The sequence below is a fragment of the Parasteatoda tepidariorum genome, chromosome 2, assembly GCF_982258835.1.
Source record: "Parasteatoda tepidariorum strain Cologne lab strain chromosome 2, Ptep-v5.0, whole genome shotgun sequence".
NCBI classification, from domain to species: domain Eukaryota; kingdom Metazoa; phylum Arthropoda; class Arachnida; order Araneae; family Theridiidae; genus Parasteatoda; species Parasteatoda tepidariorum.
The window spans coordinates 21,812,147-21,833,889 of record NC_141756.1 but is presented as its reverse complement, the minus strand read 5'-3'; the positions used below and the strand labels follow the sequence as shown (position 1 = coordinate 21,833,889).

Here is a 21,743-nt window from a genome sequence, read left to right as displayed (position 1 = left end):
AGATATTAATATACATTTCGCGTACACAACAGCACATAAAATGTACATTTGAAAAACAAACAAATTTTATTTAAAACAAAGGAATGATTACTCACTAATAAAATTGAAAACGATTTTCAAGTTCAATAATATTTACATAACTGTACTGCGGAACGCATTTGATAGAGGTTGTTAATAGGATTGAATCTGAGCAGATCTTCACTCTCGAGCGAAAGGGTTGCCATTTTACTTATAGATGTTGTTGCTATTTGGCATCTTTTCTTGGAGCATTAACATCTTTTATTAAATCCCGTTAGCAATTATTTTAAAATTTGACTCCTGAAATTTTTCATTGTTTTTCTTTGCTATTAAAAAGATATATATTGCTTGCTTATTCAAACTCTTTAAACGAATCATTAATGTCTATTAGTATTTGAATGAGTTTAAAAAATTTGAAATTGTAAATGAAAGTAGCCAAGAGAGCGATAAATGATTATATGGAAAGGTGATTTCAAATTTCCATTGCCACATTCTGCGATCACAGGAGTGCCGGAATTTTGGTGTTATAGTTGTAGTAAACAAGCAAAGGAAAAGTTAAATTGTTTTTAATAACAATATTTATATTCTCATATACTTCTAGAAATATAAACTAAATTTATATTTCATATCAGGACATGATAAGCAAAGTTACAGAAACAGATTGACGTCAGTGTGGAGATTTTGATTTCCTGTGTTTATCAACCTAAATTTTAGCCTTCATTATGTCTGTTAATTTAACAAAACATAAAAATGCTTTACTTGATGCTATGAAAGATGTTGTGGATGATAAATCTGAGACGGATTGGTAAGCTAAAGCTCTTTGTATTATGTAAACAAAACATTCCAGTTATGCGTTTTGTCTACTTCTTTTAAAGTTTTTTTTAATTAAAGCTATAATTTCCTCTATAAAAAACTATTCTTAACTTGATTTAGAATGTTTTTATTCATTATTTACAGGGCTTTGTTTGGTTATGAGAAGCAATCAAATGATTTGTATGTGGTTGGCAAAGGAGGTAAGATGACTCATTCATTTGATTAAGAAACAATTTTAATTTCATTTCTTATCCTTATCAAACATACGAATAATTATTTATAACTGTTTTAAATTCTGGTTATAAATAATATGCATAAATAGGAACATTAGTTTTGTAGATAACATGTTGTTTATGATAAGTACAAACATTTTAGTAAACCAACTGAAGCAGTTTATATTTAGATATTAAAATAACAAATATATGTTTACAGTGTTCTCTCTAAGCATTTTTAGAAGGGAGGCCCAACCCGCCTGACCATTGCTCCCAATAAATATGCCCTCCTTGCCCTTGTAATAACAATAAGCCACCATCCCTTAAGAACACAGCTTTTTTTTTTTAGTAAAAGGTTGTTTTTTTAACCATCTGTTCTAATTAAAAGTTCACTTCTGATTTATTTTGTTGCTGATTATAGTTTAAATTTAATTGTTCACTTCATTTTAGTAAGATTTTTATGCTTTCTAGTTAAATAGTTAAAATTCGCATGATATTTGGACCCCGAGATATTAACATCTTTTATTTGGACGAGGGTACATTAATGAATTTTTCAGTGATCTTAAATTTTACCATTAGGTTTTTAAATAAATACCTTTTTATTTAAAAAGGTACCTTTAAATGCTTATTTTCTGGGGAGATTTCCGTATCATGATCTGTGGCAGAATAATCGCCATGTCTTGTCAACTTCCGGGCGGTGGTCTATTAGAAACTTTAAAAAAAACGTTGCAGAAAGGGACCAACTCGAAAGGTGTACCTCATAATAGCCACCATGCATCTACATGTTTTTTTAAAAAATCTATTTGGCACCTTTACGATCGTAGTTGGCACGACAGATCAGGATACAGAAATACCCCCCTGTTTTCTCATATTTGTCTGTTTAAAGTTTTAAAAAAGGTTTTAAATCGATCGTTAATTAATCTTTTATTTTTAGTTTACTTTTTTATTGAAGAAAATTAATACAATAAGATTTTCCTTTAATTATTTGTTTAAAAAGCTCCAAATTTTTCTATGTACTTTGGGATTATCCTCTCGACACTTTTGGTCAAACCCAATATTGCCAAAGGTAGCTTCTGCCCGAATAACCCCTAATTTTATCATATTTACTGTGTAATCCTTGACTATGCGAGTTAGTTTTCTTTAGCGTGTTGAAATATACTGGTTTTTTTTCTACACCTCTGCAAAATGATTCCAATTTGAGATTTGCCTCACACCAAAGAGAGCGCTAGGCAATTGTTAGAATTTTTTGGCTACTGGAATGATTTATAATAATGGTTAGATTTAATAATAATTCAATGTGTATATAATAAAAATAGAGGTTTTTACTTTGTTTTGATTCTTTTTATTATGTATTTTTACACTTACATTTTTGTTATTAGTATTTTATTATTATTTGATAAATTTTATTTGTTTTGATTCTTTTTATTATGTATTTTTACACTTACATTTTTGTTATTAGTATTTTATTATTATTTGATAAATTTTATTTGTTTAGATTCTTTTTATTATGTATTTTTACACTTACATTTTTGTTATTAGTATTTTATTATTATTTGATAAATTTTATTTGTTTAGAATTTTTATTTTGGACATTGCTTTTCATAGTGCCAAAAGATTTGCACATTTTCGTGAACATTGATAGGTCGACTGGATAATCCCAAAGAACCTTTTTCTGTTATTTTGATCATGAGGGGAAATTACTTTGTGAAATATACACATGAAATAGTGCAAGAGCTTAATTTAAAAATTGAGGATCAAATTTAGTTGTTACATAATGTTAAGCATTTTAATAAATTTTTATAATTGTCAACTTATTTTATCAACTTTGAAAATTTAGGCATCTATTTTAATAATTCAGAACATGATTCATAAGAAAGAGAACATTTAATGTTATCGATTTATAATATTTCATATTCTAAGAACACTAAATGAACTGTTCAAAATATTTCCACTTTCTTTTAGAACGAAATTATATTTTCTACAATTTGGTAGCCAAATCTTGTGTTTATAAAAAGAAAAAAAATTTTATTTCAAGTTTGATATTTAGCTGTATTCTGCACATTTGATATTTTGTTAAATAACAAAACAGATCCTCAAAAGCAAAACTTGTTTGTTACATCTCTACATTTAGTGTGTAACCCACAATTATGCTCAAATTATCCTCATGTTCAATTGTCAGATTTCTTTAACATTAAAACTGCTAATGGTAAAGTCAAGACTAGTATTAAGTTACAAAGCGGCAAGCATACTTTTAAGTCATGTTAGCAAAATCTGTTTACATATTTACTGCCCCATTTTTGGGCCTTCTTCTGGAATTAATGTTTATTGAAAAAAAATTTAGATAATTTAATTTTTTCAATTTTGACGCAGCTATTATTTGTTTTATATTCTGTTCCCTAGATTCAATTAATTTGTAAATCCCCACTATGAGAAATGCTTAGAAACATATTGTAGTTATTCCACTACAGCAGTGTTTTCCAAACTTATGACTTTTGTGTACCTGTTTTAAATTTTTCTTAAAGCTGTGTACCACTTATAAAAAAAATGAATGTATTTTTTTAAAAAATATGTTTATGTATGCAAATGTATAGTAAAATATCTTTTTAGTACAAAGTTTTGTTAATAAGTTTATTTGCATCAGTGAGAAGGATGATATTGTTTTTGCTGTGATAAAAAAATTGCATAAAAGTTTAAATTTACAACTGGCTGTTGACACCACTAATTATTAACTGTTAACTCTGCAAAAAATAGCGAATAGAAAAATACGTAATCATAAATTTCCATGGCTAGCTTTGTTTTTAGATAAAATTTTTTGAAATTTTTGTTTGTTGCAAGATATTTCGCATAAGAACGTGTACCCCGCTAAACTGTTCCTATACCCCTGGGGGGTACGCATACCACACTTTGGGAAACACTGCACTACAGCATCTCCAGAAATGAAAACAGATGTTCTAGCCTGAAGGGAATGTCAAGTTAATCAAACTCTGAATGGCAAGATTAGCTTCAAGTCTGCTTAGTTTACATGAACCTGATACTCAGGTCATGCAATTGTTGCAACTGAAAAGGAAGAAGAAAGGAAAAACCTTGACTAAATATTATCTATAATCTTCCCAATTATTGTTTAAAATGAATAGAGATTTGCATTGGCCGCGACCACTAATATTTGATTCAGATCACAGTGAAAAATTTGATAGATTATAAATTAAATAATTGTCACAATATTCATTCATATTTTGCACCCTGACAAATTATAAATATTTGTCTAAATAATATTTATGATACTAAAAACTCCTTTTATTTTTCTGATCTATAGGACCCAACTTTTAAACACTAGAGGCATAAATTTTTCCTACTTCTGCAAAATTTTGTTTTATTCCTTAACATTGCTTAAAAATTGCTTTTGATGTTTCTTAAAATTATTGTACTTTGTTGTGTAGGTTTAGAAAAACTTGTTTTTAAATTTATAAAAACTTGGTTTCATTAAAAAAAAAATATGCACATTTTTCAATTTTTCCAGATGGAGGACTCGAAGAGCTTGTGGATGAATTGAACAGTGGAAAAATTATGTATGCATTCTGTAGAGTTATTTGTCCTAACAGTGGACTTCCGAAATATGTATTTATCAACTGGGTATGTTATGATTTTAAAATACATTCATGCTTCTAATGTTTTATTTAATACATAAGAATATATTTTACAGTATAAAAAAAAAAAATCATTTATATTTTAAGAATTTTTTTTAATGTGTATTAACAGTGTAAATTATTTTTAAGAAAAGGATTCGGGTACTGAATATTTAATACAACAATAAGAAGAATTAAGAAACATTTTTTGTATATTTTTCTTTGTTTTTAATTTTGTAAAAAAAAATAGAAAATTAATTTTAAGCTAGCTTGTGTATATTTTATAGTAGTGTTATAATTTTCACGTGACCTCATTTTGATACTTTCATAATTAAATGATAAAATTAATTTACTGTGTTGATCATTATTTGATTGCTTGATATTTGAAAAAATCTTTGCATGCTACTTTAGAGCAATTCCACCATTTAGGAATGTAGGAATGTCGTATCTGCAGACTTTAAAAGCATTTAACTCCATTGAAAAATAGGGAGCAGTTCTAATAATTTTTGAGAAAACAATGTTGGTTGGTTGGTGTCGTATCCTCTATAGAATCATATTTCATGGTGTGCTTGAATAGTTTTTGTTATTTCTATGGCATTAAAAGAATACAAATCCTCTTCTGTGGGGTAGTTTAAGAGGTGAAGGCCTGCAGTGACTGCAGGGCAGTTAAAAACATGATATGGTGTCAGTTCCACATTAAGACAGTTGCCACAGTTTTGATATTTTCTAGTCTTATCTGTAGAAATTTTCATGTTTTTATGATGTTTTGTTCTTAGTCTGATGAGAGTAGTGGCTGTCTTCCTATCGATGTCAAGATTAGTTATTTGATCGTGGGCTTTGATTTTTAAAGGGGTGAATAGTCTTGACTTTGCATAAGCATTTGCATCTGCCAACGTGGTTGGGATTGAGTTTTGATTTAGATCTCTGGCATTTTTAGCCAAGGAATCAGCTATTTCATTAAACTCTAGGTTCACATGGGCGGGAATCCACTGCAAGAAGCAATTTTTCCGGAGGCGCTGAATCATAAAACAATGTCTTGGTGCCATATGCATTTACTCCAATTTTTAGTACCTTTCATTCATTTAAAGGCCTTTTAAGAATTAAAAAGAATACTACAGATATAAAACACTATGTTAGATCCATCACAACCAGTTTTTAATTTTTATAAAATTAAGTTTCTGAAAATTGGAATTAGTGTAAGTAACACCAAAACTTATTTTTCCAAAAATTATTAGATCTGTTAGAATTTTCGTCAACTGGGTTATAACTTTAAGTCTGCAAATACAATATTTGTGAAGAGTAGAATTGCCCTTTAACATGTATTTTTATTCAATCTTATGTTTATATTTTACATTCTCTCTAGCAAGGAGAAGGAGCTCCATTGACTCGAAAAGGAACTTGTGCTAATCATGTTGTAGATGTTTCAAACTTTTTTAAGGTATGGAAATTATATATTTAGCACAATACAACTAATTCTGTCATTTGTGTCACTGACCTATGTATTCCAGTTATCTAATTTAATTTTGTTTTTGGAAGCTCTTTTACCAATAAAAATTGTCCTGCAGTGAACTAATCGTTAAGACACAGTTCCCAGCAGATCACAAGTCAAGCATCACTGGCTGCGGTCAGTGTGCAGGTGGGTGACCTCTTAGATCAGTCTTCGTAGGGACCGAGGGTGTGCGGTATTGGTCCTCGTTAAACTGTTCTACCGTGAAGTGCTTGACTTCGCGTGCAGGGCGTCAGGCTACCGAAGCGGGGGTGCCATCCCCTCTGCAGAGGATCAAAATTGTGATGGCATGTCTTCGGATCATCCTCACGGATGTTTCCCAGAATGTCGCCAATAGCCCATTGTGCAGCTCTAGTGCGACGTAAATGAACTACAACAACAACCAATGAAAATTATTTTAATTGCAACAGATGATTATTAAAATCATTTTTAAAAAATCCCAAACTTAATATTTTTTTTCATCTCCGTTGAAATGAATGAATAAATTTTTCTATTTTTTAGTTCTAAATAGTGCTGTGATTCAGTAAACGTTTACATATTCAAAGTCACATGGTTTCCATTCTTGGAAAAGCTGTGAAATTTTGTTCTACTTTTATTTTCAGCTTAGTGTGTGTGTTCCAAAAGTAAACTAGACATTTAGAAACAACTGTTAAGAACTTGCAACAGCTATGAAACTGAAGTATATTATTTGCTGAAAGACATTATTTCATGTCACAAAAAAGCTTTCGAGAATAGCCTTAAGTTCTATCATAATTTCAAGTTATTTAATTTTTATAACTCTCTGTTTAAAGGGAGCACATGTTACCATAAATGCAAGGATGGAAGATGACGTGGAACCTTCTCTGGTATTAGAAAAAGTATCCAAGGCTTCTGCATCTACATTTAATTTCAAGGATAGATCTGAACCTGTAGAAAACACAACACCAGTAGTGAGTATGGCCACATGTATGCTTTTTTTTATCTGTAAATTTAGTTCTTTAAAAAACTCAAGGAAGCTCCAAACACTATTTTAAAAAGTAAAATATTGAATGCTTTATGATCTTCTTATTTCCAAGAATTTAAAAACTTTTTTGTCTTGCTGATATTTAATGTTGTTTTTAGCATCCAATAATTATATGTTAACATTTATAAAATTATGTTTGTTTTTTCTTCTCAGGGAAGTGTTTATAAAAGGATTAAGCCAACACTTGAGATAAATCCAGTTGAAAGAGAAAAATTTTGGATTAAGGAACAGGTACAATGTCTTCTGACTTGTCATTATTGTTTTACAATGTTTTCTCGCTAATATATTTTCATGTCTTTTACAATTTCTTCAAAAAACTAATTATATGATGAAATTTATTAAAAACAAAGTAAATTATACTAAAACATATACACATTTTGGTGTCACAATTGTACACCTGCATTAGGAAAATAAAGTACAAATAGTAACAGAGACCAATCTCTATTTGTGGTTTTAAACGTTTTTAGTGAATTTTAGTATTATCACAAAGAATTACTCTTGTTATTTTATAATTATGTATTAGTCTGCAAATATAATATTTTCTTTCTTGTGATTAAGGATAATTTTTTACTTTAAGTCTTTTCCAAAAATCAAACTAAATTTAATTGCTCTAATTTCTAATTAAATTTAACTTTTCTGTAAAGAGTTCAGGGAAACATGCCCTAATTGTATTTTTTGAAGATACAAAAAAGTCAACTGTAATTAGACCTGAACTCATTTCTCCCTTGAAAGTATGAAATTCTCCTGGTTCGGAACTACTGTATTTGATTTTAAAAAAATTTTCAATTTTGCAACTTTCTAAAATAATATTTAAAGAACATTCAATATCAAAATCTTATTGTTCAATTTCGTGACACTATTACCAGGCAATTAGGCTTTTTTACAGCCACGTATTCAAATGTATGCGTTTTTTATCATATTGCAGAGGGCGTTTTAATGAAAACAAATTGATTTGAACTTACATTTATTTGACTTTTAAATAGAACTAAAACTATTGCATAAAGCTAAAAATTTAGAAACTTCTGCAGTACATTACACGTCTTTAAAATCAGCAATGCTTGGGCATGTAAAAGCCTCTTAAAGACATGTATTTTGTACACTAACTCCTCCAGTAGGTTAATTTAGTTTATAATACTTGCCCTTTTGGGCAATTCACTGTCCTGTATTCAAGAGCAATGATGTGTACACTCAAATTATTTTCTGTTCAAATTGTTATTTTTAGCAAAAATATGTTGGCTGTTTTTAATATATTTGCATACTATTTCAAATGCTTATAGAACCGCCTACTTATTTCACAGGAGAATTTTTTTTTTTTACTTACATTGTTGTTTATTACCCTCTCAGGAAGAAGAGAAGAAACGAATAGTTGATGAAAGAAAAAAGGCAGAGGAGGAAAGAAAACGGTTAGATGAAGAAAGAAAAGAACGAGAGGTAACTTGATATTCCACTCTATCTTCTGTATTAAAATGTTTTATTGAAATCATTTATATTATAAAATAAAGTACATTGCAACTAGTATGTGTTTAAAAATAGCAGTGTTTTAAGAAAAATAATTGCAATATTTTAATTGCTGTAATGATAATGGTTTTCTTTTCTCTGAAATTTAATAAAAGCTGTTTCTTCGAACCAAACATAGAAATAAAAGTCAATTCTCTTATCATTTTTATCTAACTTTAAAACTGAATTGACCATAGTGACTTTAAAACTGCATGACCAATTTTCAAGAAGTGAAAATATTCTTTAATAATCCCAAAATATATTGAAGTAGAAATAAAACTTCAATAATTTTTTTTTTCATAACTAGATTAGTTTCAGTTTAATTTTTATATTGAATTAATTATTTACTAAATCATGGTTAAAAGTTATTTAATAAAATTCTAACATTTTCTTTTTTATTTAAAAAAAATTATTTATACTTTTGAAGACTATTCTAAAAACTGTCTGATTTATGAAAATCCTTTTTCAGATCAAAGATTGCACTGCTCGGGAGGAATGGTCTGCAGAACGGTCTAGATCAATAAATAAGCTGCGTGAAGCTGAAAGGAATGCAAACAATTCTGCAAGAAATACAGCCCAAGAAAAAAAGCAATGGGTATGTATAATAAGCATAAATAAAGAGCTCTTTCTTAACCTCAAGTTCCCACTGCCTTAAAAATGTCCTTAAAATTAAATATGCTCTAATAAACATCTAAAGAAGCTTTATTTATCTTCTGAAATCTTCATAAGGCACTAATTTTAATTCCGAAGACATAATTTGCATATTATAATTGTTCTTCTTTTTTATTGTATTAATGCATTTTATAACTAATTGCATTTTATATTAGTTGTAATTCTTAAAAAAAAAATCATTATTTTTAATTAAATTTCTGTTAATAAAGACCTGTTCGCAAAATTTTCCCAGGGTTATGAAAAATATCTGCTAAATTTTCAAACTAAAAAAATTGTGCCCAAGTTTGGAAAGTATAGCAATTATAAGTTTTTTATTTAAGAGTTGTAAAATTGTTCTCTACTTGTTCTCTAATTGTACTCTAGTTTTATCTTAATCTTTAATTGAAAACTTAAAATATTTTTAATACATTGTTTAGTTTTTATTTTAAAGGAAGCAAAGTATAAAGAAACGTTTGAATTTTACATTAAAAATCGTTAATTTAACATAAATAAGGTAATATAAAATGAAACAGTGTTTATTATTAATTTTTTTGTCTTGTAAATTTGGTTTTGCATTTAAATTTATCAATCTAGAAATAAGCTTTTTGTAAAAAGGGAAAAGTGGGGTAAAACCCAGTAGCTAAAATTTGAAGGACTGTTTGAGTCAAACTGTTCAAGCAACAAACAGTCAAATTTAATCGAAATATTCATTTAAAAAAAAAAAATTATGGAGAATTTCTTCATATCAAACAAACTACTATTTTGTATAAAGAGTATTCAAAAATTCTGCAAAATATGAAAATAAGGTTTTATCCCAAGAGCTGAGGCTATCAAAACAGAACAGTGCTACTATTAAATTAAATCCTTATTGTTTGTAAGCGTATAAAGCTTACAAAAGCCCTGTAGCTTTAGTGAACATATAGTAATCTGGAGTAAAGATAATTTTTATAACTGTAATAACCAATAAATAAGGATAATTTAAAAACAAAAGAACAATAGAGAGTTAGCATAGTAAAACAAACTTATCTACAAAGACATCAAGTATTACTCAAAATAACCCGTCAATATGGTATCTCCTTCTTATTGTGAAGTATAATTCAGGGTTTGCCTGCTAGAAAACAAAACTAATTTCGACATAATTGAGGTACCCTACCTCACCTCACTACCCCATTCTCCCTTAATATTTTGAAATTGTTACAAACAGAAAAAAGTTCTATAAGTAAACCTAAATTTTTAAAGATTTTTAATAATTTGTTTCATGTCTTGGTGTTATGTTACTGTTTCAGTTTTTAATTTTTTGGAATCGGATAGGTTTATTGTTGAATTTTTGTTCTAAAAAAATAGAAAACTTGTACTAATTTAATCTAAAAGTATATTTTGAATAAAAATTTAAATATTATTAAATTTGTTTTCAAAGATTCAAATGCTTTTTTTTTCTTCGGGAAAAGTCTTTCTTAATATAAGAGATATAGTTATAATTTCACTAGATTATAGATAACACAAAACTTAAAGGCTTTAAAGAATTGAGAAATAGCCTTGAAAAGTTCCAAAACAGGCCTTAAATTTGAATAGATTATGATTGAAAACCCTGTAGCCAGCCATGTTTTTTTTCTTTTAATTTTATATCCTTCAATCATTTTGTTTTTAATTTTTGTGTCTTATTTTATAGTTACCTCTTATAATTTTTGATATCTAATTAAAAGAGTATAAATCTATACTATGTGTTTAAAAAAAATAATTTATCATGAAATTAATAATTTTTTTTCAATTTTAGGAAAAACAATTAGAGGATGAAGCTGAAGATGAGAAAAAAAGGAGAACAAAAAGTGAAAGTTTGAGAAGAGAAAGAAGTCATGTAAGATTTGTCTGAAATATATTGTTTATTATTTTTTTTAACAAAGCATATATATCTTATTCAATAGCTAATTTTCCAATCTGTACTAAAAATTACTATGTCTGTTTTTATTTTTTTTCCTACACAAAAACTATATATACTTTCCTGTGATAAAATGAAATGTACTAATTTATTACATGCATTTTGCTTAACTATACTTATTTTATGGTTTTTCTTATTGACTTGACTCTTATGTAAAATAAAAAAAAAATATTTGATTGCTCCCTTGAAAGTTTTCAGCAGCATAGGCTTTAATTCTAGCATATTTGAAAAGGCTCAGAATTCTATTAAATATTATTGCTCTTAAAAAACAAGCAATTTTTCATTCCTTCCATTACTAAAGAAAATTTAGTTGCTTTGTAAATTCTTCTAACAACTAAATGTTTGAATTCTGTCTTATATAAGAAACTGAATTAATCTTCTTTTGAAGGAAACAGTGCTTTTTATGAATTTTGACTTTTAACATCCCCAGTAATGTATATAATAACCTAAACTGGCATTCTAAATCATTTGCTTGCTCTTACCCAGAATACCTTGAATAAGATTAATTTAACGAGGAAAGATAATCTTTTTTAAATGCAATTGTTACATATACAATATTTTATGGTTCGTTTTATAGTAACATTCATTTTTCTTGCCTGTTAGATAAATTTAACTTATATCGTGAAATTGCAACTATTTAGTCGTTATATAGGGCTAAAATAGGGCCACCATGTTTTTAATCAGAGGCCCACTTCGCAGTTCAATTTCCATTCTTTCTCCACTACCAGTATCCCGATAATTTCATTCTCCTTATATTTATGGCGGTGACAATATCAGTGTCTAAATAATGTCTGAATTGTTTCTAATTCTCCATGTTCCCTTATCATTTATGGCTTCAAAGATTTATCTCACAAAATTACAGCTTTTGAATTTGTTTGATTTATTCATTTGTGCTTTGCAGGAAGCGCAGTCCTTGATATCCCAGAGGACAATCAATGCCAGAGCTATTTTTGAGCAGAATACGTGTGCAGGTCAAATGAGTAGTGTAAATGCCTCCAGACAGCCTAAAGTTCTTCAGGAGTTTGAGCAAAACCAAGCGAGGTACGAAAATCAGCCGAACAGCGCAAACCTTAGTCCCACACAAGAAGAAGCAAAGCCTGTGCCTGCTGCAGAAGTATCCTCTGCAGTATCTCCTCCTCAAGATTTCAACTATACTAGAAATTTACTGAAAGAAGGTTTGCCTCCACGCCAAGATTCAGAAATGGAGTTGAATGCAGAAGAAGAAGAGCAAAACTGGGATGGTAAGGCTTATATTTCGATCATATTTACAGTAAAGCGACCACTCTTTGTCCTACAGTAAAATGGTCATCATTAATAATGGAGGTTGGTCCTTCTTAGAGGTTACCTCCATTCATTTCAAAATGTTATTGATGGTACATGATTTTTTGCAAACGGTTTTCATCTTAATCAGGGTAATTTTCTTGGTGCAAAAATGCAACATCTGTTAGCATCATGAAAACCAGATTATTGAATAAACTTACACTATGTCGTCAATACAAGCGTCAATAAAAATTATTATATTAATTATGTGTAAAACCAAATTTACCATTTAAATAAACAAAATTACTATTTTAAATACACAACTCTATTCTATTTTTTATTTATTAGTTTTATTTCTTTCTTATATTAAGCACCATTAAATTTGTAACTGGCCAGGTTTTTCCCTTAAAAGTAAAATAAGAAATGTAATGCGTAAAGAAAATAAGGGTTTAAAACAAAAAACTTTAATTAACGCCCTATAATTTGACATAGGAAAGTCTTTTGTAGACCTAAATAAATGAAAATAAGAAAGACAAAAATTTATTAAGCTATCAACATGTTTTTTTTTTTTCTTCCTCTTTTTAAATTTAATTTCAATGTTGTAAAATAATTGCAATGAAAAAAGGCAGTAAAATGATTTTAAAAGACTGTATACTTTTAGAAAATGTTCTAATTTTCTGTCACTGCTTTTTATTCCAGTTCATATTTAAGCATTTTATGTTTATTTGTATAATTTCAGAACCAACTCTAGAAGCTCCGCCTAATGTTCGAGATCCATTGGTAGAAATGATGGCAGAGCATGGCATATTACGTCAAACAGTGGATAACACTCAGGTTATTTCATCCAGCACTTTTTCAGATGGATTGAGGGCACGTGCCCTCTATGATTACCAAGCTGGTATGTCATATTCACTTTTAGAGAAGCTCAAAAAGTCTAACTTTGTTTTAATTGACTCTTTTGTTAAGTTACCTTTTTTTTGTTTCATTAAAACCTGTTCCAACAATAAAATTTATTATTAATTTTTTAAAGTACAGATAAATTTTAATTTTTTTTTTTTTTTTTTTTTTGTAAAAATTGATTTTGAGGCAGAGATTCTTGACTATTAATTAATAAGAAAAACTAATCTTGGCATGGGTTGTTAAATGGAAAGTAAACTTAAACAGTAATATAAATTGTCACTTCTTTTTTTAGTGTATTTTCTTTTTTTAACATCTAGATCTGTATATGTGTGAATTTTCTTAACCCATGTATATATAATCACATAGTGAATAACATAAGAAATTTGTTTTTATAATCTGCTAGCTGAATGCATGTTCTTCATAATGGGTAAAAAAGTTAAATCAACACTAGTCGATCATTCGCAAATCTAAAAAGCATTTACCAAAATTTTTTTATAATTATCCATTTTATATTACTCTTCCTTATAACTTTCAATTAGTAAATTTATAAAGCATGTTCTTAAAAGTTTAATTCACCTACAAAAAAATTATCTATATGGATTGTCACAATCCGCTTATAATAGCCTAAATTTTCCACCATCAAACAATCTTCGTGATGAATATGTTTTTTAGTACAAAACTTAGCTTTTTTATTTAAATTATGATTGCTTTCACATTATTTACGCTTATAGCACATTTTATAAATGTATACTATAAACAAAATAGAAATTTGGCTTCAAATAGTTTTAAGAATACTAATTTAGCAGCGTCACCCTCACATACCATCCATATATATATATATATATATATATATATATATATATATATATATATATATATATTCAAATTTCCTGTCATAACAAATAAAACAATTAGAAACATCACAGAGGTTATCCTTTAAATAATTTTAAAAAATTATATGCCATTATGATAAACTTATGAGAATAAGTTTTTAGAGCATCCTTCCCGACAGAGGTAATTGAAATTTTTGACTGATTTTTAGGATCATAAGCTAAAATTTCCCCTTTGCGCCCGCTGTCTTATTTTCAAGGCTCTATTCAAACGGTTTTGGAGAGAGAAATACACAGATTGACATACACAAACTTATCATTTTATTGATATTGTAGATTAATGCCAGGCCATGAATTTTTAAAAACATAGAAACTATGTTTTAAAGAACTAAGTAGCACATATACATCTAAACTAATCCTTAGATATTTAAGGATTACAGCTTTAATATTTATCACAAATATAAAAATAAGTAAATGGTATAATCCGAGCGTGCAAGAAAGATAGTGAAGCATAAAAAAAAAATTGCTTTCTCTATCTGCAGTTAATGATATAAAAGTGCTCATTGATGAAATAGAACTATTTGAAGTATAAAATTAGTTGGCATCAGCTCATAATTATTATTCTTTATTTCAGCTGATGAGACTGAAATTTCATTTGACCCTGATGACATAATCACCCAGATAGAACAAATTGATGAAGGTTGGTGGCAGGGTATGGCTCCTGATGGTTCTTATGGTCTCTTTCCTGCAAATTATGTAGAATTGTTGGACTCATAAGATCTTTTTTTTATTATGCCCTCATTTACTATCTGTGATGAAAGGATAATTATCAAAATAGTCATTTTTTTTCACCTTCTCTCTTTAGCAGACCATTCCTATAAATATAAATTGTATTATGCATTGTTGTTTGGATTGATATAATACTTATAACATTTTGCTAAAATCCTACTAGATATATATTTATGAAAAAAAGTATTAAATATCTAAGAGTTATTACATGAAAACTAAAAGATCCACCTTAAATTTATAGAAACCTGAATGAAGAAATACAGGATGGTTAAAATTAAACTGACAATGCTCACGAACTACTAGCTCCAGTTATACTAGATGGATTCAAATTAAAGTTTTTAATATATAATATGTAAATCGAGTGGTCTAATAAGTGGTTGTAAAAAGTTATACAAAATTTTACCACCAGTTTCCACTGTTATCAAATAAAAAGAAAAATAACAAATTAGAAATCAAAAATTAACAGAATATTTTATTTACTTGTGTGCTTTATGTGCATACTTTATTATACAAAAATATGCTAAAATAACACCACTGAATTATCAACATTCCCACATTGTAGGAATTAGCAGGGTATGGAGAATGATGCTGACTTTCAAGACCTTTTAAGTTGCATTTAAACATTTTCTTAGTTACATTTCTTTTATTCTCGATAAGCATAAAACCTCACGTTTCAGATCCGGTAACCCTGCTGGCCAATTTAGTTTTTAAAGCAAATTTCTTAAGCTACACATTTGCATGTACACTTTAACAGTACAGCACCATCTAAATGAAAACTCCAAACTATATTTTTCTGATTAAAATCTCAACTGCATTTACTGGCATCTTTTATTGAAACCTTTTACAGACACGTGATTTTTCAGCATTTTTACTGAATTTGGTAATTTTGGAGCAATGTTTTCATTATCATGTAAACTCAAAATATGCTGATAAATTGGAATATTTATGCCATTTCTGTGTTTTTGATTCTAATTTGGTGTCATGTTTATCTTCAGTAGAACCAGAGTTGCGAACTGAATATTTGCAGTTTACTTTTAAACAACCTGTATTTTGAAGTTAATTTCTGTATGAATGAATCCAAGCATTTAAAGGTGGGAACATGCGAGTGAATCTTGCATTTTAAAGTGAATTACTGAGGAACTGAATGAAGTTGAATGAGTGAATCTTGTAAGCAAAGAAATATTAAATATAAGTTTAATTATGCACCCTAAATTTATAAAAGTCAGAAAAAAAAAATATTATTTGTGGTTACGATTTACTGAATGAATAAATCTGAGCATTTAAAGGTGTGATTATAATAGTGAAGTTGAGTTATGAAATGAGCGAATCTTAGCATTTAAAGTTGAATTAATCAGTGACTTTTCTTAGCATTTAAAATTAAGATTTATTTTTGCTAAACTAAGGTTTTTCATTCAGGTATGATTTTCTGTAGCTTGTATGTATTGTTTTAAATTATTATATAAAAGTTTCTAGAGATTTCTCTGTAACTTAAAATTGAATTATACTTTCTTTGAAGGCAGGGTTCTACAAACAGGTATTTTGTTTAATCTTGGTACTTATTTTAGGATTTGCTTTTATCGTGAATTTATTTATCTCTTTTTTTTTCAGTTTTAAAACATTTTTTGAAATATATTAATTAAAAATATTTGGTATCATATAAATATGAGCTATAAAAAGATAATGATAAATAATTCATATGATTATCAATAATATAATTTTAAAAAAATTATCTTTAAAATTTGAACGATTAAAAAAAAAGTTTATTTTTATCATTCATTCTGTGGAGAAAAGAAATTATTGGTCACAATTAAGTTAGATGTTTGCTAAAAATCAAAATTGTTAGGGTTCTTCCATGTTTTGATTCTAACCCATACTATTTATTTAAAGATATATATTTTTAATATTTTGTAATTATGTTTTAAATTACATAAGTTGCTTTTCGATTTCATGAAATACATGTATTTTATTTAATTAATAGTGCTACATTACAATTATATAAAGGTGTTGTTATTTATTTTTTTCTCAAAGTCACAAATTTGTGAATTCATTTTTTTACGAAATGTCGTTTTGTGAATTATTTTTTTATACATTGCATTTAGTTCAACGCTCAAATTTCGTGTGATTTTATTTACAAGTTGGTTTTGTTTAACAATTTTTGACCTGGGATTTTGATTTTTTTTCATTGAATTAGACTACTTCATTATTATTATAGCAATTTGTTTTCAATTGAATAGTTGCACTTAAATAGATACTTAGAAGAAAAAAAAACATTCCTCCCTTTTTGCAAAATATATTTTAACAAAAATAATTTACCATAGACTTTTTATTTTCTAATTTGCATCCTTATTGAATTGTGGATAAATTAACTTCATGATTATGCTTAGTATCAATTATTAAACTTTTATCTTTTTATAATTATATTTCCCACTTTCCTTCATCTTCAGTTTCACAAATTTTAAAAAAATTTTCAGAAATCATTTTTACCAGTTCATTTCTATGTTATGAAGACGGGAATTTTTTTTTATGAATGCTTTTCATTTGATGAATAATCTTATAATTTATATATTTATTATTATTTTAAAAGAAAATTACGTTTTTTTTCAGCAAAAAAAGTGTACTTAAATATCCTTTTCATCTGGAGCAACCTTATTTGTTTCAATCATAATCAATTAATTCCAATTAATTAATACAATTGCTTTATAAGAATAAAAAAAATTAAATTCTTTTTTTAAATATTAAAATTAGGACATTTTGCTATTTTTCAAACTTAAATATACTTTGTCCAATGTGCAATATAAAAGTGCTAATTAAAATTGTGCAAGCGGTATCAGCATAACTTCATCAAAAAGAAAAATAATCTATCAAACTTATGTTATAACTTTCTTTTTAAAAAAAATTATTCGGTTAAAAATGTATATTTGTTTCAAAATATTGCAAATCTTTGTATGTTTTTGGTGTTTTATACATGTCTCTTTTTTTAGACATTTTTAAGAATTGTGCTGATTTTAGTATTTTAAAAATTGTAATATTTTGTATTGAATTAAATATTGTTATGTTAGTCTTTGTGTGTTAATATTTCTTCTCATGAAACATTCTTATTGCCCAATGTGTTTTCAAATTCTGCTGTCCCTATTAAAGAAAAAAAAATTTTTTAACATATATGTTTTAAATTTTCTATCATAAGCATATATAGTGGCTCTTATCTCATGGATTTATTTATAGAAAAACTCAAAATTAAAATCATGATGTTTAATAAATAAAACAATTGTAAGAGAACACAATGTCAAAACAAGTAAAAGACGATTGTCTTTTTTTAAAAAAAAAAATTATTTTTAAGGCAAGCCTAATATTTCCTTCACTAACAATTTTCTTAATCTATTCTAAGTGTGAAATTTGTAGCCATTTAAAGACAACAACAAAATGTCTAAACTGCCTAAAAAGGATATTCTTTAACTAATAAAAATTGTTTCCAGAGTCTAAACTTTAATATATATATAATATTGTATTTTGTGCCTGGTTTAGGAAAAACATAGACATGCTTTGCTTATCTATATCTCTTCTGCAAAAGAAAAGTCCACTCACATAGGTAGGATGCTTATCATTGAAAAGCTAATCTAAAAGTGTTGCAGGTTTCTAAATAATATACTCAACTCTTGTTCATATTTTCTTTGGGTTCTTTTCTTTTTGTAGAGAAGATATTTTTTAAACAAGTGACAGAACATACGAGATTCAGTTAGAATAATACATTTACTTTTGATATTTTTGAAGTCAAATTTGGAAGATCAAATGATCATTTCATTAGCTGATTTTGTTTCATTCAAATTTAAGCTTTATATATATCTTCTCTATTTGTGCATTAGGAGATTTATGTACTTTTTATCATGACTTTTTTAAAGAAAGAATACAACAAATCCATTTTTTTATTCACTTAAATCAGATATTGCAAGTGTCCTGCATTCTCTAAGATTCTTTTTTTTTAACTTTTCTTAGAATTCAGGCATTGTTATGGCTTCACTAAGTTAAATCTCAGACTTACGTCCTTAAACTTTTAAAAATTCAAGGAGGTTTGCTCAATATTCTAGTTCCTGTAAAGGTCAACTTGAAGTTTTTTTTATTTTTTATGAATTATTACCACCACAACCAGAACAAGCCATCTAAAGTGGGGGGATAGAATTTTCAAGTTAGTGATGGCAACTAAGCTGGTTGCCTAAAGTGGCATTTATAAACACTTTAAGACAGTGTTTTGATTTTTTTTTTTTTTTAAAAAAAACAAAATGTGATTGTCAGGTCTGCTGCTTGCTAAATCCATTTCTATGTCATCTGTTTCTTAATAGTAATGGATTTAAAGTAGCAACTGATTTAATTAATAATAACGAAATTGTATGGAATATCATTCAATTATTAATGTGGCGGGATTATTAAAAATAGATAGCTTCATTCTGTAGTAAACTAAATAATAAATATGAAACACAGTAAATCAATATGGGTAAAAATGTTTTAAAAAATGTATCTATAGTAAAAAAGTATAAGAATATTTAAAAACTAAACAAATGTATATTAAGTGAAATATGGGACTGAATAAGAACTAAACTATATATTAGTAACATTTAATAACTTTGTATATATCAAAAACAAGTTACTTAAGTAAAAATATAAAACCTGCATAAAAAATATTATTCTCTTTTAAAAAACAGAAAAAACACTGGTATAATACAATATTAAAAAACGTTAAAAGTCTTAACAAAATTAAAAATTTACAATTATGTTACAAAAATATGGCAACAGGTAAGTAATAGCCCATATGAACTAATAAAAGTGAAAGAATCTGATAATTTTTACAGTAAATCTAAAGAAGTTCTATAAGCTCCTGTGAAATTCCATAGTTGTGCGCAAAGCTTTTTGCTGTGTTCAATAATGACATCTGTATCGGAGGAGCTCAAGTGAGCACTGAAGAATTCGTAGCAATGAATATGGTTATGAGCAGCTCCAGGAAAACATTCTTTTATGAGCTTCCTGTAGAAATATAATGAGATTTTAGGTACAAAGCTAAAACATCAAAGATTCTCAAAAAAATTATATGTATGTTAAAAATGTAAATCAATTTAGAGTAGAAGTTAATGTTAATAAAAGAATAAAATAAAAAATTTAAAAGTAGGCTTAAAAGGGTAAAATTTTATTTTCGAGGCCTAATTCAAAAGGCCCATCATGCTTAAAAGATATTGAGCAAAATTCCTAAGTTGCTGAGTTTACTTGAAAAAGGTAGGTACTTAAAAAAATTTATTTTATTTTTATTGTGTTTTTTTTTTTCATATGTTTTGCTTACACAATTTGGGAAATAATTGTTACTTGTATTGGTATCAGAAACTTAGCTCTATTTAAAATATTACAGCTCCATCTAGTTTACCATAATTGAACTGACAGTAAATTCCCTTAATATACAAAATAGCAATTAATTCTGCTTGTAGCATTGAGGGAATAATCGAAACAACTATGTCTAAACCATTATGAATAGAATTCCAAATGAGATATGTGCTCTCCAGTTAGTTAGAAGTTTTAATGAAGATAATTCTATTTGGCAATAAATGCTGCTTGTTGTGATTAGGAAACAATTGAAACTTGCATTTTAATCAGGTACAGATCTGTAAGATTTGAGTGCTGTAACTTGTCAGGGAGTGTTCAAAATTTTGTTTTCAAGATTTCTCCTAACAAATTAAATAAAAATATAGTAAAATGGTAGAACTTGAGGAGAAAATTAAACTTTAAGTTAATTTGTGTAATAGTTTCTTATAAAAAAAAAGTTTAAATATTTTTTATACATTGATGAGTAGTTTTGCATACATTTAGATTCAAGAAAATTCAACACCAAATCAAGCAAAATGTTTATTATGAAGATTTTACAACAGCAACATTTATATAAAACAATTTATAGTGTTTGACTTTTAATGGTGAGTGTAAAATTATAGAATAATGTTAGTTTTTATAATTATACAAGCAAAGAATCTTCCTCTTATAAAGAAATTGAATTATAGTTAGGCATAGGCAGGAACTCAAATATTTGGTTATGAGTAGTATTTACATTACTTCATTTATAGGAGAAATGTATAAACATTGATTTATGACAGTGACTATGATTAATTGTTTTCAAAAACTGTTTTAAGTCAACAGAGCATCTTTTAGAAAAATATTTTAATTCTTTTGTGAAAGTATTTTTTTTACTATAACTTTGAAGTAATTGTAATTATTTCTTGTAACTTCCACCCTCTGTAAAACGATTGTTTTTTTTTAGTATTTTTCTTATTATAAGTCAACAATCGAAAGTTTAAAGTCAAATACTATAGACATAATTATTATTTTAAGGTAATATTTCATAAAGACTCACTTATAATAGTTGCCACACATTATTCCCTTTTTTGGAAGTTTTTTTACAGATGGTTGAACGGTTGGTTTAATCACTCTACCCTAAAAAAGGAGTGAATGAAAACAAACAGGATGAAACTCAAGTTTAAAACAAGTAAAACATACTTATTCTTCTAAAATTAAATAGTTATAATCAATACTAGTATAAAAATAAGATGTTCATTAATAAGTTAATAAAAATAATCCTTTAAGAACAATCATAAAAAATTTATGTAATAATTAATTAAACTGTAACATATGTAGCATTTTAATTTATCAATAATTTATTCAGTTATATTATGAAAAAC

At 27.3% G+C, this 21,743-nt stretch overlaps 3 protein-coding genes across 7 annotated transcripts in view; 1 reads left to right on the top strand and 2 right to left on the bottom strand.

Annotated features, from left to right (window-relative positions):
• Nucleotides 1-208, bottom strand: part of RhoBTB (Rho-related BTB domain containing) — a 93,834-nt gene extending 93,626 nt beyond the window's left edge. For 3 of the 4 annotated variants that reach the window (XM_043045206.3, XM_071177236.2, XM_071177239.2), the window contains exon 1: nt 96-207. The gene's annotated coding sequence lies outside the window, so the exon portion shown is untranslated. Of the gene's footprint in view, nt 1-95 lie in introns of all 4 variants that reach the window. The other variant, XM_071177237.2, reaches the window with a different exon arrangement.
• Nucleotides 161-18,097, top strand: Abp1 (Actin binding protein 1). Its single transcript, XM_043045216.3, has 12 exons — nt 161-823; nt 976-1,031; nt 4,561-4,673; nt 6,030-6,104; nt 6,965-7,102; nt 7,330-7,407; nt 8,521-8,607; nt 9,143-9,268; nt 11,099-11,179; nt 12,162-12,501; nt 13,260-13,418; nt 14,885-18,097. The coding sequence occupies exons 1-12, from the start codon at nt 741-743 to the stop codon at nt 15,025-15,027; spliced, it is 1,479 nt and encodes a 492-aa protein (XP_042901150.2). The 5' UTR covers nt 161-740; the 3' UTR covers nt 15,028-18,097.
• The window catches only part of HPS1 (Hermansky-Pudlak syndrome 1 protein), a 28,247-nt gene continuing 21,535 nt past the window's right edge, over nt 15,032-21,743 (bottom strand). The window contains exons 15-17 of one of the 2 annotated variants that reach the window (XM_043045215.3): nt 21,419-21,498; nt 19,879-20,052; nt 15,032-15,125 (exon numbers count right to left, since the gene is read on the bottom strand). In XM_043045215.3, the coding sequence (XP_042901149.2) occupies nt 15,089-15,125; nt 19,879-20,052; nt 21,419-21,498 (291 nt within the window). In that variant the 3' untranslated portion in view covers nt 15,032-15,088. Of the gene's footprint in view, nt 15,126-19,630; nt 20,053-21,418; nt 21,499-21,743 lie in introns of those variants that run through there. The other variant, XM_071177242.2, reaches the window with a different exon arrangement.

Excerpts from the sequence above, each read along its gene's own strand:
- Abp1 (XM_043045216.3), top strand. The coding sequence starts at position 741 with ATGTCTGTTAATTTAACAAAACATAAAAATGCTTTACTTGATGCTATG. Across the intron at positions 7,103-7,329 it reads TAGAAAACACAACACCAGTA|GGAAGTGTTTATAAAAGGAT; the intron begins GTGAGTATGGCC and ends TTTTCTTCTCAG. Across the intron at positions 11,180-12,161 it reads TGAGAAGAGAAAGAAGTCAT|GAAGCGCAGTCCTTGATATC; the intron begins GTAAGATTTGTC and ends TGTGCTTTGCAG.